The following is a 15870-nucleotide window of genomic DNA, read 5'->3' on the forward strand; positions in this document are numbered from 1 at the left end:
TTCAAGAATGGAGGAGAAAATAAATGCTGTGGTTTTTAAATTAATTCCATGCTGCTTAACCCTTAAACCACTAGTGACTTCCAGACTGCCAACCGAGTTAATGCTGAGCAGAACGTGTAGCTGTTGTGCCCGAGATGAGAGCACTGTCAGTGCTTCTGTCCGTGACCACACCAGAGAGAGAGACCTACCGCAGCAGCATCGACCACGCTCTCCTAGCAGCTCATGAGATGCAGGAAAAGGCAGAGATGCCGCCGGCGGCATGGGGTCAGGCTGGCCGGGAAGCGGCTGCTCCTCTGCCGGGCACAGCCTCTGCTGGCATCCCTTCCCCTCAACCAGAGAGCGTCAGCATCTCCCCCAGTTGATGTTTGACTGTCACTCATCCCAAGCCAGGCTTGGCACCAACCGCCCTGGACCTGGGGGGGCTGCAGTGAGCAGCCCCCATCCTCCCATGCCCACACACCTTGCCCTGCCCGCTCCGGTCACGGCTCGGGCAGTGCCGGCCATGAGCCTGAAAGCCCATGGGCAGAAATCCTAGTGAAGGGCTATGCCGTGTCACCCACCCTCTAAATACTCCCTCCTTGCTGCTTAAAAATAGTGCCCCAGATAACCCACACCCACACCAAAGCAGATGCAGGGAGAGGGGCTCTTCTACTAGAAGACGGTTGGCATGAAAGTAGAAATGAGAGACGAGCACATCTCTCCCTCCGTGAGGTAGGAGAGAGACTCCACTCCTCCTTCCCCCGGCAGGTTGTATATAGGAGAGAACAGTGGTTGCCAAAATGATATAACATGAATAAGCTCCTGGTACCTCGAGGTTTGAGGGGCCCCCAGGGGAGCGACACTTGGAGTGAGAAAAGGCAGAGGAGGGGAAAGCGGATAAGGTGATTTTCTTTGCCTTGGTTTTTAAAGCAATCTCAGCCTGCTAAACTTTCAGTCCATGCTGCCAATGGCTATTTCCAAAGTTATCTTTGCACAGAAAAATGCTGGAATCCTTCTCTCTCATTCTCTCTGTCTCCCTTTTTAATGAAAGCTCAGTTTAGATCTGATATCACTTTAAAAGGTTTGCTATCGAAGTTTATTAGACCCACTGGGACAGATCACAGTTTTCAGAGGCTCAGAGTTTCACAGCAGATAACTGTAAAGTGAACTATCCAATGTTCTTCAAAATGCTCATTTTTCTTGGGCTCATCTATTAAACAAAGCTGCACTGTATTCAAGCATTATTAGAAGCAATCCCAGTTGCTTACACGATGCTGGCCACAGTTTTGCCATCAGACCAAACCAGAGCAGTCACCAGTCCCCAGTCTGTCCCAGTGGGTGAGCGGGACACCATTTGCAGTGAAGGCAAGCCCTGGCAGCGCAACGGGATAACGCCTGCTTGGCGCTCCTAGAAAAGGCCAGAATGTCACAAAAGCAGTAGGAAGTGTGAGAGCAGCGTCCCTTTAAAAAATCCAGATTTGCCTTTCCCTACTTAAAAATAATAATAACTAGAAAAGACTCCCCTGCCTGGGGACTATGCCTGAGAAATTTCAGCTGGAAAGCAAAGAAATGAGAGGAGGGATTAGCACGTCAAGCTTCCTATAGAACAGTTGTTCTTTTTTTTTAATGAAGTCATTGGTATTATTATGTGGTTTTCGGTAGGCTGTCCTCCTAACAATGCATGGGAATAAACACCGTATCTGGTAGGATCTCTGACTGTAACATGTATCACAGAGGCATCTATTTACAGTGTGAAGGGAGGGGAGCCGTTTCGTTTCCCAAGACAGTAATGGAAAGCATGATGTCCTACAACTAAGGGTGGTGAAGCGCTGGGAGAGGTAGTGGGAAAAAACATTCACCATAAACCGAAGAGCGAAAGAGAGTTTCAGGGCAGATATTTGCAGGATGCATCATCGCCGAGAGAAGCTGGCAACCCTGGGAAAAGGCTGAGAGACAAAATGGCTGACTCAAGGGGTCAAGTCCTTGGGCCACCGACGTCCCGTCCTTCTGCTGCCGCTTCACGCGGCTTTACAGCCCTCCCTGTGACTTCGTAGCCTCATTCGATCTCTCCAGAGCAACAGGCTAGGCAAAACTCAGAGGAGCTGGTCTTCCTCAGACGCCCACACTCCATGCCAGGCTTTATCCATCCAGAGCTTTTGGCCAGTGAATGCCTCTCACCAGAAGCACGTGCGACCATTTGACAGCTCGTCTGCTTTCTGATTCCTTAACAGGTCGTGCAGATGGACCAGAAGCTGGATGACATCCTGAACACGCTCCAGGCTCAGTTTGGGGATCAGCCACAGGCACAGATGTCAGGGCCAGCCACCCCACCTGTCAGACAGCTACAGACAACCTCGGATTCCCCCCCAGTGAACCGGAAAATTTGAAAGCCGGAGGACAGCCACATGTCACCCTCTCATTCTTTTACGTCCGGTTATTTTTAAGTCTTGGTGTGTCAGGATTCGGCCGTGTGGTGGGTGAAATGAAATATTCTGCTGTAGTAGATTAAATAAAAAAATGAGAAGCAGCAGCAGGAAGACAGTCACGACCCTAGGAGGGCACATAAGTTTTGCACCTGTTTAATTAGCCATCGTTAGCTAACCTCTGTCAGCCGATGGCGGTCCCGGGCAGCCAGCCCCATTTAGGCTCGCTGCACACGCACGGGGCGCGCTGTTGAGGTAAAGCATCCGAGCGAGGGTTAGGATGACCCATTCGTGGGCGCGGAAGGGGAAAAGGACTGGTTTTTTGGCATTTAATCACTAAGTTTAATGCTCACAGCATGCCCAAAAGGGGGAAAAGAGCCAGCATTTGAACATGAAACAAATGGAAATCAGTGAACAGGAAAATTAAACAGCATGTTTTGACTTCTACCAAGCAGTGAGGATCATAAGAAGGGCAGATTTATATGCTACTGCGAATGACAAAGTAAAGACAACAGGCTACTGATTAAAAATATGGAAGTGTATACAGGCTGGTTGACATATGAAAGGCTGAAGCAAAGACTTCAGCTAATTAAAGCAAAGGGTTGCAAATGAGATGAGATGCATGTTGGAACAGACAGGCAAGAGAGATAGTATCTGCGTAGGCTTACTGCACAAGAACACTGTAATAGCTATCAGCTACGCTGATGACTGTTATGCAAAATGTTCTCAAGCTTTTACCTTCATTCAGCAGTGGTTGTTGACTCCAGTTGCCTTAATTTTAACGTAAGAAACCTGTACGGTAATTGGCTGTGAAATATCTGTAAAGCTCAGTTCAAGTCACTGAGTAACAGGGTGCTGCAGGAAGGCTGCAGCTGTGATTGAGAATGGCAGGGTTTCTTAAAGAAAACAGAAATGCACATACTGTTGATGAAAGTTAATCGCTGTTTAAATAAACTGCTGTATAGAATTTTAAATGCTAGACTTTTTTTTTTTTCCCTTGTAATCTGGTTGCAAATCGAGTGCATATGCTGGCTGACATACTGTCACTGTGAAATGGATCTTACCTGGCATTCCAGAAAAAGGACGATACAACACTGTTGCTAAATATGTAAATAATAAACCAAGCTAAAAAGGGTGCAGTGTTATTTACTCAAGTCTTTTTAATATATTTGCATAACCAACCATTTGAATGAGCGGAAGTCTGCAGAGCAAAGACCTGATTCCTGGGAAATCCTAAATATATTCTATTCCCACTCATATCCATGGAAGCAAAGCCTGCACTGCATTTAAAAGCAACCTGAAAGACTGGTCCCTTAATAAGCATTTATTTGGACCAATGACTGGTCCATTTCAATGTAATCAAATTAGCTTCTAACTATTACCTGTCCCTTTAAAACTCTTTCCCAGGTTTGTGTGTCTGGGAATTCAAGCTTGGAAAGAGCACAATGAGACTGATTCCAATCTTTAGATTGCAGGCGCGTCTTAGACAGAATATTAATGATGTGTGAGAGGCAATAAAAAAAAAAAAGCAATGTGGTTTTAATTAAATCAGCTGACAAGCTGCCGTTCCATCTTGTCTGATTACTACAGAGTAACTGAACATGACCAAATACAGCATGTAACATGGGAAAATGGTAAATAATCATTGTCAGAGCATTGAGTTTCTCCTGGCTTTCAGTCAGGGTCATGAGCTTCTGCAACGGTCCTTCATATAACCTCACTGACTCTGGCCACTCAGAGCTAAAAGGGCAACTGGCCACCAAGGGTAGGAACTATTTCATCAGCTACAGGTAAAAAATCTCCCTGGAGGTCCCTTTGCCACCGAGGTTCAGAAGACGAGCAGTGCAGCTTTCAGCAGAAGGGCTCAGGGACTTCTGTGGCCAACAGAAGGTGAAACTTCCTTCGGGTGCACTGCAGGTATTTGTGTGAGGGTATGCGTGGTCAGTCTTTGGTGGACTGAGGCATGCAACAGTATTTTACTTACTAATGAGTCTCAATAGAAGTGTTAAGGCACTGTACATACAGTAACACCTACTGCTCTGAAGTGCCTGGAAAACACACTAAATGCCCTTCCCTGGAAAATTCAGTTAAATAAAATACAAGTGGTCTCAGCTATGGAGAGCGTCAGAAGGGATGAGTGGGTGGGAGGAAAGGATGAAGAGGCACACAGTGGGCCCTTCAGAAAAAAAGAATGTGTGCATGCGTGTGTGTGCACGTGCACGTGCCTTTTTTTTTAAACACAAGCCAAAGTTTCTGCAGCAAGTCTTCACTGAGGCCAGCGCCTGAGCCTTTAAGGGTTTGAAAATCCAGCAGTGCTGGCCATCCATCCCCTTCACAGCAGGTGACTGCGAACACTGCGATGTGGCATAACGTGTTCAGACAGCACCAGCAACACGTGTCGGCGACCATCACTATTGCCACGATGAAGAGATAAGGGTGTGGCCTGAACAAATTGCAGTGAGGAAGGAAGAAGATTGGTGGGAGACCCATTTTCACACCATGTTGTGAGATTAATGGTAAAACAATAAAAGCAACATAGCTTAGCCTTACTTAAGCAAATCTCCACACCCACAGCTAGGACAAGAGTTGATATCTAGCAAAATCTTTCTGATTGCCCAGGGGTAAAAGTATCCAGGAGTAACACTGATGCGACCATCTGGTAATACTCCCTGACCCTTCTTCTGAGCAGAGATGGTTTTGCACAGTGAACAGACTGCATATTACTACATTTGCATGTCATGAGTATTTTGAGTGCCCCTCTACCAAGGTGTGCTATCAGCAAACATTCAGCAGCAAGCTATGATTTCCCAAGGCAAGAACTGGCTTCTACTCGATGTGTTTTTGTCAGGCCTTACCATCCACTACACAGGCAGTACCAGCATCAGAGCTAGGTCATTGAGCATGTAGCAACAATGAAGTGGAAAGAGCAGGGAAGAAACATAGGGATGACCTTCAGGAAACTCCAAAACCCTGAGGAGTTCTCTTGCAATACAAGTCCTATGAAGTCATGATATGATCCCATCAAGGAACAGTATCAGAAAACCATCAGGTGCACTATTGCAGGTTTCGCAAACTTTGCTTACTGCAGGATGGATCTGTTGGATGAAACACTACCAATAGTGTCTTCTGGAAGAGTTCTAAGGGAAACTTGCCATAATTCTTGCATGTGATTGGAAAGAATTTAAATTTATGTGCATTATCTTTCTGAATATTGTGAGTATCATGGAACCATAGAATGGTTTGGGTTAGAAGGGACGTTTAAAGATCTTCTAGTCCAACATCCCTGCCATAGGCACTGACATCTTTCACTAGATCAGGCTGTGCAAAACCCTGTCCAACCTGACCTTGAACACTTCCAATGATGGGGCACCCACAACTTCCTTAGATACAGTCTAAATCTACCCTCTTTCAGTTTAAAACCATTGTCCCTTGTGCTGTCACTGCAGGCCCTGGTAAAAAGTCTGTCCCCATCTTTCTTATAAGCCCCCTTTATATATTGAAAGGCCACAATAAGGTCTCCCAGAGGACTTCTCCAGGCTGAACAACCCCAGCTCTCTCAGCCTTTCTTCACAGGAGAGGTGTTCCAGCCCTCTCCCATTTTTGTGGCCCTCCTCTGGACATGCTCTAGTCCATGTCTTTCTTGTACTGGGGGGCCCAGAGCTGGATGCAGCGCTCCAGGTGGGGTCTCACAAAAGTAGAGTAGAGGGGGAGAATCACCTCCCTTGACCTACTAGCCATGCTTCTTTTTATGCTACCTAGAATATGATTGACTTTCTGGGCTGCAAGCGCACATTGCTCATAGAATCATAGAATTGTTTAGTTTGGAAAAGACCTTTAAGATCATCAAGTCCAACCATCAACCATGCCCACTAAACCATATCCTGAAGTGCCACATCTACACATTTTTTGAGCACCTCCAGGGATGGTGACTCCACCACTTCCCTGGGCAGCCTGTTCCAATGCCTAACAACTGTTTTGGTAAAGAAATTTTTCCTAATATCCAACCTAAACCTCCCCTGGCGCAACTTGAGGCCATTTCCTCTCATAGAATCATAGTATTATAGAATTACAGAATCATGTCCAATTTTACATCTACCAGTAACCCCAGGCCCATCTCCACAGGGCTGCTCTCAATCAATTCATCAGCCAGTCTGTACTGATGTGGGGGATTGCCCTATCCAGCTGCAGGACCTTGCACTTGGCCTTGTTGAACTTCATGAGTTTCACATGGGCCCACTCCTTAAGCCTGTAACAGTCCCTCTGGATGGCATCCCTGCCCTGAAGCGTATCAACTGCACCACTCAGCTTGGTGTCATCTGCAGACTTGCTAAGGGTGCACTCAATCATTTCATTAATGAAGATGTTGTTAAATAGTATTGGTCCCAGTACAGACCCTTGGGCGACATCACTTGTCACTGGTTTCCATTTCAACATTGAGCTGTTAACTGAAACTCTTTGGATGCAACCATCCAGTCAATTCTTTATCCTTCTAATATTCTATTCATATCTCTCCAATTTAGTGGTAAGAATGTTATGGGGGAGCCTATCAAAGGCCTTACAGAAGTCCAGGTAGATTACATCTTTTGCTCTTGCCCAACTGATGCAGTCACTCCATTGTAGAAGGGCACTAGATAAGTCAGGCATGATTTGCCCTTGGTGAAGCTATGCTGGCTGTCTCTAATCACCTCCTTGTCCTCCATATGCTTCAACATAACTTCCAGGAGGATCTGTTCCATGATCTTGCTGGGCACTAAAGTGAGGCTGACTGGTCAGCAGTTCTCAGGGTCCTCCTTACTACCCTTTGTAAAAATGGGTGTGATAACGAGTGTTCCCTCTCAGCAGTGGCTCTGACATGAGGCAAAACTACAGAAAGTATTCCCAGGGAAGTCCATTTGTGTGTTTTCATCTCCATTTCTACTAACATTAGTGCACTGATGTTCATTATTTCTCCATGCTGGGAGTCCAGCACACACATCACACACCTAACTAACTGCTGACCAAAGAGTACATTCAGCAAGCTCATTCCTACAGCAACTCTTCTCGCATCAGTAAAATAGTAATAATACCATGAATTAACATGGTTCAGTGAAGTTACCTGCACTGTGCAGCCAGGTCTGCAACGGTCCCACATTGTCTTTTGATTCAGAACAGAGGCATAGACCAGGCGGCCAAGGTCTCTCAAGGCCACAGTATCAGCAAGGGTGGCTGTCAGGAATGCAGTTTACCAATGCATCAAAAGACAGAAGTACAGGAGATCAAGTAAAGATTAGCTATTTATTTTTAAAAAGATCACATGTTTTTCTACCCGATTCAATTTCACTGTGAAGATACATGGTGTCCTCCCTTACTAGAGACATCGACACCAACCAAAACAAGATTTTCCACATTCCTTTTAATAATGCATGGCATCCTGAAGCCTGATGTCTGCCTATGATGATGCAAGATGCTCAGAAGTCATTAAATAAAGCCTGAGGGGGTTATTTTCTCATTTCCATAATTACATAGTCAGTAATACTATCGTGAACCAATCTTATCTCAAAATGTATAGGCAGATCTTTAATGACGATATTTCTGAAGTGATATGTGGGATTAAAGTCCTCTGTATGATAAGGCTGCAGCAGTGAGGGAGATAAGAAGTTCAGCTTTCATCAGCCAGGGGCTTTCATGCCTGAGGAAATGTAACTGTGCCCCCAAAACAGCCGATATGGGTCACAGATCAGAAATCTGCTGCCTCATCTGGAACACTCTCTCCATCTCTGGAGAGTAAAAAGTGAGAAAAGACTCTCCAGCCACCACTGCCCATTTCAGAAATGGGTCCATTTAGTGGCCCTGGAGGTTTTCCATCCACCTGCCTTGCCCTGGCATCGCCAGAGGAGCCTGTGCTGGAAGTCCCTCTCACCTCCATAGGGTGATGACTAAGCTCCCAGCTCACTGGGTATGGAGAATGAGCAGGATTCTTTTGGTGCCTCTTCTCGGTACCTCAAGCGGTTTTCTCTTCTTGCTGATGTTTCAAACCTAAGCCCTGAAGGGTCTGTACTCATAAATATATTTAGGATGTGCTATAGCTCATGGAGCCTTAAATGGCAGGGTTCATTCAGCACTTTTCTGAACAGTCTGAACAATGTGTCTAAAAAGAAATGCATGGTTTAGGGACTAAAATGCCATCGGGTGAAGAATCTCGGTCATCAAAATTGCATTATTTAGTATTCTGAAGGAGCACATGCTAAAATCATTGTAATGGCCCAGGAAAAGCATGGTGAAGAGCCCAGGTGGAGATCTCTCTCAGGCATCATTTCTAGCTCAGGCAGAACCCAGACAGCAAAACTAAACACAGTGGTACTGTTCTACCTCCCTGGTAGGAAAAGGTTTGAGTTCCTCTCAGCCTACCTGAAGAGCAACCTCTTCTCTTAGTTAAAGCAACCTCTTAGTCAAGAGACAGTCAAAAGTAGCTGGAAATATTAAACACTGAAAGAGAGAAAAAAGTCTAACTAACTTTTTGAATCTCCTGTCAATGGTCATTATCCTTTTTCCCACTGCATACCACATGCTTTTCTAACCTCCAGGGAACCCCAAGTTCTGGATTATATTGATGTTATTGGTGCTGGGGATGTGCATCTGCTCTCTCCTGCTCTCTCCTGCTCTCTCCCCGTCATACGTAAACAGAGTCTGTCAGACGCGAAAGAGTAAACCGGCAAAGAACGCCTTCCCTACAATGAGCTGTTTTGCCAAAATACTTACTATGTTGTGTTTAGCCCTTATTATGGTTTACAGTGGCTCCCAGATGACTCCGTAAAAGTACAATGTCTCTGCTTAGATTCCTGGCTGAGCACCCGTTCGTCTCAGGGTTTGGATTTGGTACATGTGGGTTTGTGAACAGAATTTTAACTCATCTTCGTGATGTTATTTGATCTCCCTCTGGGGTGGGTGGAGCTGCGGGGAAGGGACCAACTCCATGAGAGCGCTGAAGGGAAGGGGATTTTTGAACTCTGTGATTAATGTAACTGCTGTAGCTCGTCTGTCCAATCAGACTGGCAAAGGTTGTTCTTTGTTTAACCAAAGAATCATAATTTTCAAGAGCAATGTCTGCTAAGCATTTGCCTGAGACTTACCTCAGCCTTAGAGGGGAAAGAAAATTCACATTTCAAAAATACCTGTCGAGTACTTCTTATGCATAGCTACAATGCAGCTTTTCTTCTTTACTGCCGTGTACCTTGGGTTGTCACGTCTGTTGTTAGGAGAGCCTAAACACAGCCAAATACCTAGTAGCATTTTACACCTACTTTACCTAAGGACCAAGCTACAGAGAAGCAAAGTCCCCGGTGTTTCAAACGAAGCAGCCTCTGGCCAACTCACAGGTTATAGACAACCCTCACCAAAAAGGTCTAAGAGGCTGTTTTCTTTGCCAAAAGACAAAAGGAATGCTCAATAAAGCATGCCCTGAGAGATGGAAATGCTTACAGCAGGATAAGCATAGCACTGGATGCCCATAAGTACCACTTGCTGCCAAGACGTTCAGAGTCCCTGAGCAGCAGAAGGGACAGGAGCGGGGTCTCACCACATCTCCTGGCCTCTGCTTTTCAGGTGAGCAATGATTTTGTTAAGGCTCACCCAGCTCATAGTTCAGTCATCTCTGACACCGCAGGTGATATGAGAGCAGGCAAAGGCAGTGTGCTCGTTCCCCTCTGCCTACAGCTTGCCCTTTGTCATGTCCTACAGCGTAGCATGAAGCTAATCCGCTCCTGAAGTTTGGTGACGTGGGAGACTTTGCAAGTAGCTTCTGAGTTTTGATCCAAATGACCCCAGTCCTTCTCATGGAGAGAAATCCTAACCATTTCTGATGCAGAGAGAGATCCATCCCATGCCTGGTCTGTAGGGCCCTTCAAGTAGCTTAATGTTTTTAGTGGAGGAGCTGGGGTTTGTATCATCAAGATGCGGGAGAAAGGGAAGTACCCGTGCACTATTCCTGCAACAGAAGGGCAATTGCCTGATGCAGTGTCCTCATTCTTTTTGTTTTCTTTGCTGAGAATTTTCCCCTTTCTGAAACACTAAACAGCTCATTTCTTCCAAGCTAAACAAATGATTTTGCCAACTACTGATTTTTTTCTCCTTTCTACTTCTAATGGTTGGTACTGTAAGTACAAGTTTCTCTTTGATAGCAGGTCAGGAGGCCAAGAAGAGCTAGGGACAGCTCCTGTGACACGTCAGTACTGCACCAAATTCTTCAGTTTGGCTACACCGTGAGTGTCATCACTCTTGGATTCCACCAACCCCATTGGTCAACTCCCAGAAGGCTACTGCTTTGGTCAGAGACTAGCAGAGTGCAGTAAGAGACCAACAAAGTCCCCATCCTCAGGGCCATGTATGTCTCTTTTACTGCCCTGATGCTTCCTCTCCTCTTTGTTATCATGTTATTCCCCACACAACAGTCCAGTTAAGCCAGTCTTCCAGATTAGGAAGGCTATTGCATTAGGAAAGCTATAGCAATAAACATCAGCATCAACCAAGCTCTAGTCCAAAGGGCTGCAGCTGACAGCCTATGGTCATTCCTCTCCACGGGCTTTACAAGGAAGAGCATTAGGGACAAGAATGAAAACTGCTGCAGAGGCACAGACCACTGAGAGGTTATGTGCTTGATGGGTCTGTGGTCAAAGCAGGCTAAATTCAATGCAGGTAAGAATCTAATGGAGGCAATAGACTTACACCACAAATGAATTTGGCTTGATGTCTCTTACCATGTGTCTGAATAAACAGTTGGTAGGTTAAAAGAAGACCTAGTTTCACTAACCTTACTGGAGCTCTGAATTAGAGTCAAAATTTTCCAGTGGCCTGCAAAACCCATATATTGCAATGGCAGAGAGTAGTTTTTATTCCACAGAAAATGCATGTGTTTGGAAACGAACAGAGACAGACATGATGGAGGTGCGCAATGACTGCAATCAGTTTTGCAAGTGGCATTGCTTTGAGCGGGTTCTCAGATCCCTGAGTTTCCCTTTGAGTTTAATATATGAATGAACCCAAAGCAAAAAAAATTGAAGTTGCACCAGAACCTGCACATTCTGCCTGGCTTGGGATCAAAGTCTGAGAAGGTTGCTGTGTGTTCAGTGCTGAGTTAAAATGATAAATTATTGAAAATATGTCAGTAATTATCAGGCAGAAAAAAAGCTCCCAAATTATCTGGGCCTTTTCCATGTACCCATTTTGTAAAAATAACATCATTTTCACCGACAACGTTTTGCATGAAGCTGAAAATTAAGGTGACAGCGGAACTGTTGAATAGGCATAAAACCAGCTTATCCCTTCAAGCATAAATAGCTGAAGGAGTGGTTTGTGACAAGGAATCACCTATGACAATCATGTTTTTTCATGTCCTGGGACAGAACTGCTCCATGTACTCCCCCCTCCGCCCAATCCACTCTCCAATTTGGGTGAAGTGATGTGTTTGGCTTTCAATAGGCAGTCCTTATCTACATGACTGGTTTGGAGAAGCACTGGGGCCCTGGAGCCACAGGTCACTGGAAATGAAACAGCAGGCTGAGGTTGCATAGCTTCTTCTGGCTTCTCCTAAAGTAACCTGGAGCGGGGAGTGAGGGGGTATGAGGGCTGGCTGCAATGCGTGAGGAGGGGAGATGCCCGGGGGGAGCGATAACAAGGTCGGCAGAGGCCATGCTCTCACCCACCAGGACGTAGTCCCACAGGACTCGAGCAAGACCAGCAGAGCGGGTTCAACCACTATCCCCGATCACCTGCCAAGTCCAGGGTGGTGAAGAAGGAAGGAGGTCAAGCTGGGACGTCAAGGTACGGCTCCAGATCAATGGGGTACATGGCACGGGCATGGCTGCAATGCAGCCGCAGTGCGGCTCAGGCGGGCACCAACAGGGCGAGCCCCGCAGCTTAAAACCAGCTCCCAAGTGAAGCAGGGGACATGGGGGCATCCTCCAGACCTCTCCTGACTGCAGCTCCTACCAGCCAAAGCCCGAGAAGAGGGCGAAATGCACTCCGTGTCCTTCCCACCACCGCCGTCCTGCACGCCCGGCCACGTCAGGGCACAGCACCGGGTGCTGGGGGGCAAGGGAGCGCGGAAAGGGGTGCCGGGAGGAGGGATCCTCTGCTTCCCCCCCGCATCCAAGCAACATCACCCTCTCCCACAGGGAGTTGTGTGTGGCTCTCGGGGACTCAGCAGAGCTGTTGAAGCGGGGTTATGGATTCCCCTGCAGGAAAGAAAAGCTTAAAACAAAAGGATTATAGAAGTAGTTGGAAACTTGGAAAAATGCATAGACAAGAGAAAGGGGAATTGGATGAATAAAAACAGCCCCTCCGCCCCCAGGTGCCAGCAAGGTAAACAGTGGAAAGGTTGGACGCAGAGTGCTCAAACGGCTTGGCTTTCATAAAATGCCTTTTTTTTTTTTTTTCCAGACTTTTGGTTCTGTTTTTCTTCTTTATCTCTCCCCAGCAGCCGCTGACAGATGACCTTTAAAGCCCCAGAGAGCCGCACCAGCAGGTGATTTACTAACAGCTGTGCCAGTCAACAAACCGGAGGGGAGCAGAGGTCGCCGCCGGCCAGGGCTGCCCAGCGAATTCAAGGGTGGGATTTAATTAAAGAAAGATGCATTACACTTTTTATTGATTTGTGTGCATGCACGCATGAGCCTTTTATTTTCTTCTTCTTTTTTTTTCTTTTTTTTTTTTTTTTTTTTGTTCCTGCTCCCTGCACCTGGACATTTCATCCTGGATGTGTCAGCCCGGCCAGCCGTGCTCTGCCTCCTGGCCCCCCCGGCTCGCCCCCCTCCCAGGACTCCGCTCGCTGAAATCCCATCTCACACTTGCAGAGGGGCCTGGGAACAGGTGGGGAGGAGGCAAGCGGAGGGGAACCCAGCAGCTGACGGCGCACGGCATCCCTGCTTGTCTCTCGATGTTCATGGGGTGCTGGATGGGTATTCTGGGAGATGCTGGGTTTTTTCCCTTCTCCCCCCGCAGTAAACCTCTGCCCTTCTATTTTCCAGATGATCCATTAGGAGAGGGGAAAAAAAGGCATTAAAAGGACAAGTTACAGTCTTTTCATTTTTATAGGATCGAGGGCTTGTCCACTAAAGACAGTGGGCATTTTTGGAGCAGTGAAATGCAGAGTAAAATGGAAGTACAGTGGCTCTGTATTCACAAGCTGGTGTAATTCATTATTTTCACTCATGCATCTGATCCCCTTGTTTTGCTAACTCAGACTTTTATTATTACTGTTATTCTGCTGTTGTTTTTATCTGATTTTTTTAAAATATAATACTCACATATAAACAAACTTCTGTTTAAGCTAGAACTGGAAATGAGTGAGTCTTTAAAGACCTAGTGCTTCCAGTGTGGAAATTCAAGTAGGAGCAAACTCAGTACCGGCAGACTTAAGTCACAACATTTCTGTTAAGAGCTGAATCCTGTTGGGAAGAGCATCTGCAAATCATGGGACCGTTTTTTTGAGGGCTTAGGACCAGGAATGAGACCACCTTTCCCAAAGAGCACAGCGCAGGGGATGCTGACCTGTGCTGGGACGCAAATAGCAGAAGAATGATGGCCACACAGTAAGTGCTTCTGAAAATCGGGCCCCATAGTGACCTCAAATACATTAGACAATCCTGTTTGGGGCCTCTCCAGATCTCATCCAAAGTTAGGAGAGAGCCTGCATTCTTAATTTGATTATATTTAGGTATGCGTTGTATCCATTACGTTGACTGATTTCATTAGTCTGAAATGGCTAGCTAATAAATTTGCAGGAGGCTGCAAGAGCTCCGATCCAAGAAGTCTTGTGTATGATGACAAGAAATATGCAACCTTAAGGAAATACTACAGGAATTTTTAAGGCAGTAGCTGATAAAAATTCTTTTTTCTATTTGACTTTCTCAGCTTCTGAGTTAAAAGGTGCAGCGACCGTCTTGCCTCACTCTTGTCCTTTGCTCCTCACAAAGTAACTCCTGGATCAAACTGAACACTTCTGCCTGGCTAAGGCCACAGCTTTGAGAAAAGCTTCAGGTTTGCTGTCAAATCTTTCAGTGATGGAGAATCTGCTGGTTTAGTGGTGAAATTAATCTTTTGCAAAATAAATAAGATTTTGTGCCCAAATTTGTCCAGGGGCACTTTTCAGTCACAGAATCTCGCAGGTAGCAGTCAGATAAATTACGAAAAAAATCACCTTGCTTCTTTTCAAAAGTCACTGCCCATACTGATGTTTCTACTAAATCACTTTGCAGTCTTTCCTTGAGTAAAATACATGGAGCTTCTGACGACTCTCAACCTAAGACAGATTCCTAGGCTTCAGATCACTTGGTGAGCTTTTTTCTGAACCCTTTCCAATTTTCCAAGCTCTTTTCTCTGCCTTGTTGGTGTCTTTCCAAGGCATGGTGGTTGCCATTGGCCTGGAAATTCCTGTGACAGGTTAGGTTTCTATGGACCTAGATGCTCCAGGCACAGTTGCCAAATTTCACTTGAAGGCGTTCTCTACAGCTAACCAGCCTGGGCTTAGGTATCCAGTTGCGATGCAGTCAAGGTTTGGTGGGTTTCAGGTGGCTTCCACAAAATGCAAGAAGGGACAGCCACATGCACCAAAGACAAAGGAGGTTTCAGAGTAATCATGGTTCTGTGGGTTCCCATTTCCCTCTCTCTCTGTTTCTGACCTATTTGGTTTTATAGCCATACGTTGATGGCAGCCATTGTCCATAGGTCGGAATTCTGCAGCCCTAACTTGAGGCAAACTCTCTCCAAAAATGGATGTTCTTGGCGTAGCAGACTGGCCTGGAATGTCTAGATCTAAACTAATTATACATCCGTCACAGACTTCCCGTCATACTGCCAAAACTGGGATGCCTGTGTTTGGCTGAGCCTTTCAACACAACCAAGGCATCTGTATGTCCAATTCCCTTTAAAATGCATGGGAAATAAATATCCAACATCACTATGTGGCTTTGAAAATCCCCCTGCAATCTCTAACCTTCACTTCCCAGCTGTAAAACAGGACTAACAGCAATTCCTACCCCATATCTGCTTTATCAGTCTTGTCTATGCAGACCACAAGTTCTATGAGACATGAACTGGCTGCTACTAAATATAGGTACAATGTCTAGCACAGTTTTTATTAGAGCCCCTAGGCACTACAGCTCCATAAATATCCATGTTGACTTTTTCCAGATTAAGAACACATCAATGGGAGCTTTGCTTGAGTAAGAACTGCAGGATCTGGCACTAGTGCTTTTAAACCCTAATAGGAATGAGAGAGTCTGAAGCCTCTTCCAGCCTCATTCACTGGTATCAATGCTTTTAATACCAAGTCAGCTGTTGTGACACAAAGGGTATGTTTCTCTTGGTGCTGTTTCTTGGAACTGAAGAGCCCTCCTGAAGTTTTCATTTTCTTTACTGAAAAGCCATGCTATGGTAAATCATCAACTCACCAAATTTATAGGAGGCACAGCACTTGGTATGTCACGTCTCTGAG

The 15870-nt window shown here is 45.9% G+C and overlaps 1 protein-coding gene across 3 annotated transcripts in view; it reads left to right on the plus strand.

The window, feature by feature from the left end:
• Nucleotides 1-13020, plus strand: part of LOC104323056 (potassium voltage-gated channel subfamily KQT member 1) — a 517159-nt gene extending 504139 nt beyond the window's left edge. Inside the window, exon 18 of one of the 3 annotated variants that reach the window (XR_011328745.1) lies at nucleotides 2211-2333. Coding sequence is in view for 2 of the 3 variants with exons in the window: in XM_069806840.1 (XP_069662941.1) it covers nucleotides 2211-2366 (156 nt within the window). In the remaining variant the exon portion in view is untranslated. Of the gene's footprint in view, nucleotides 1-2210; nucleotides 3538-12855 lie in introns of those variants that run through there. The other 2 variants (XM_069806849.1, XM_069806840.1) reach the window with 2 other exon arrangements.
• The last annotated feature ends 2850 nt before the right edge of the window (nucleotides 13021-15870 follow it).

The sequence above is a fragment of the Haliaeetus albicilla genome, chromosome 19 (assembly GCF_947461875.1).
Source record: "Haliaeetus albicilla chromosome 19, bHalAlb1.1, whole genome shotgun sequence".
Lineage (NCBI taxonomy): Eukaryota > Metazoa > Chordata > Aves > Accipitriformes > Accipitridae > Haliaeetus > Haliaeetus albicilla.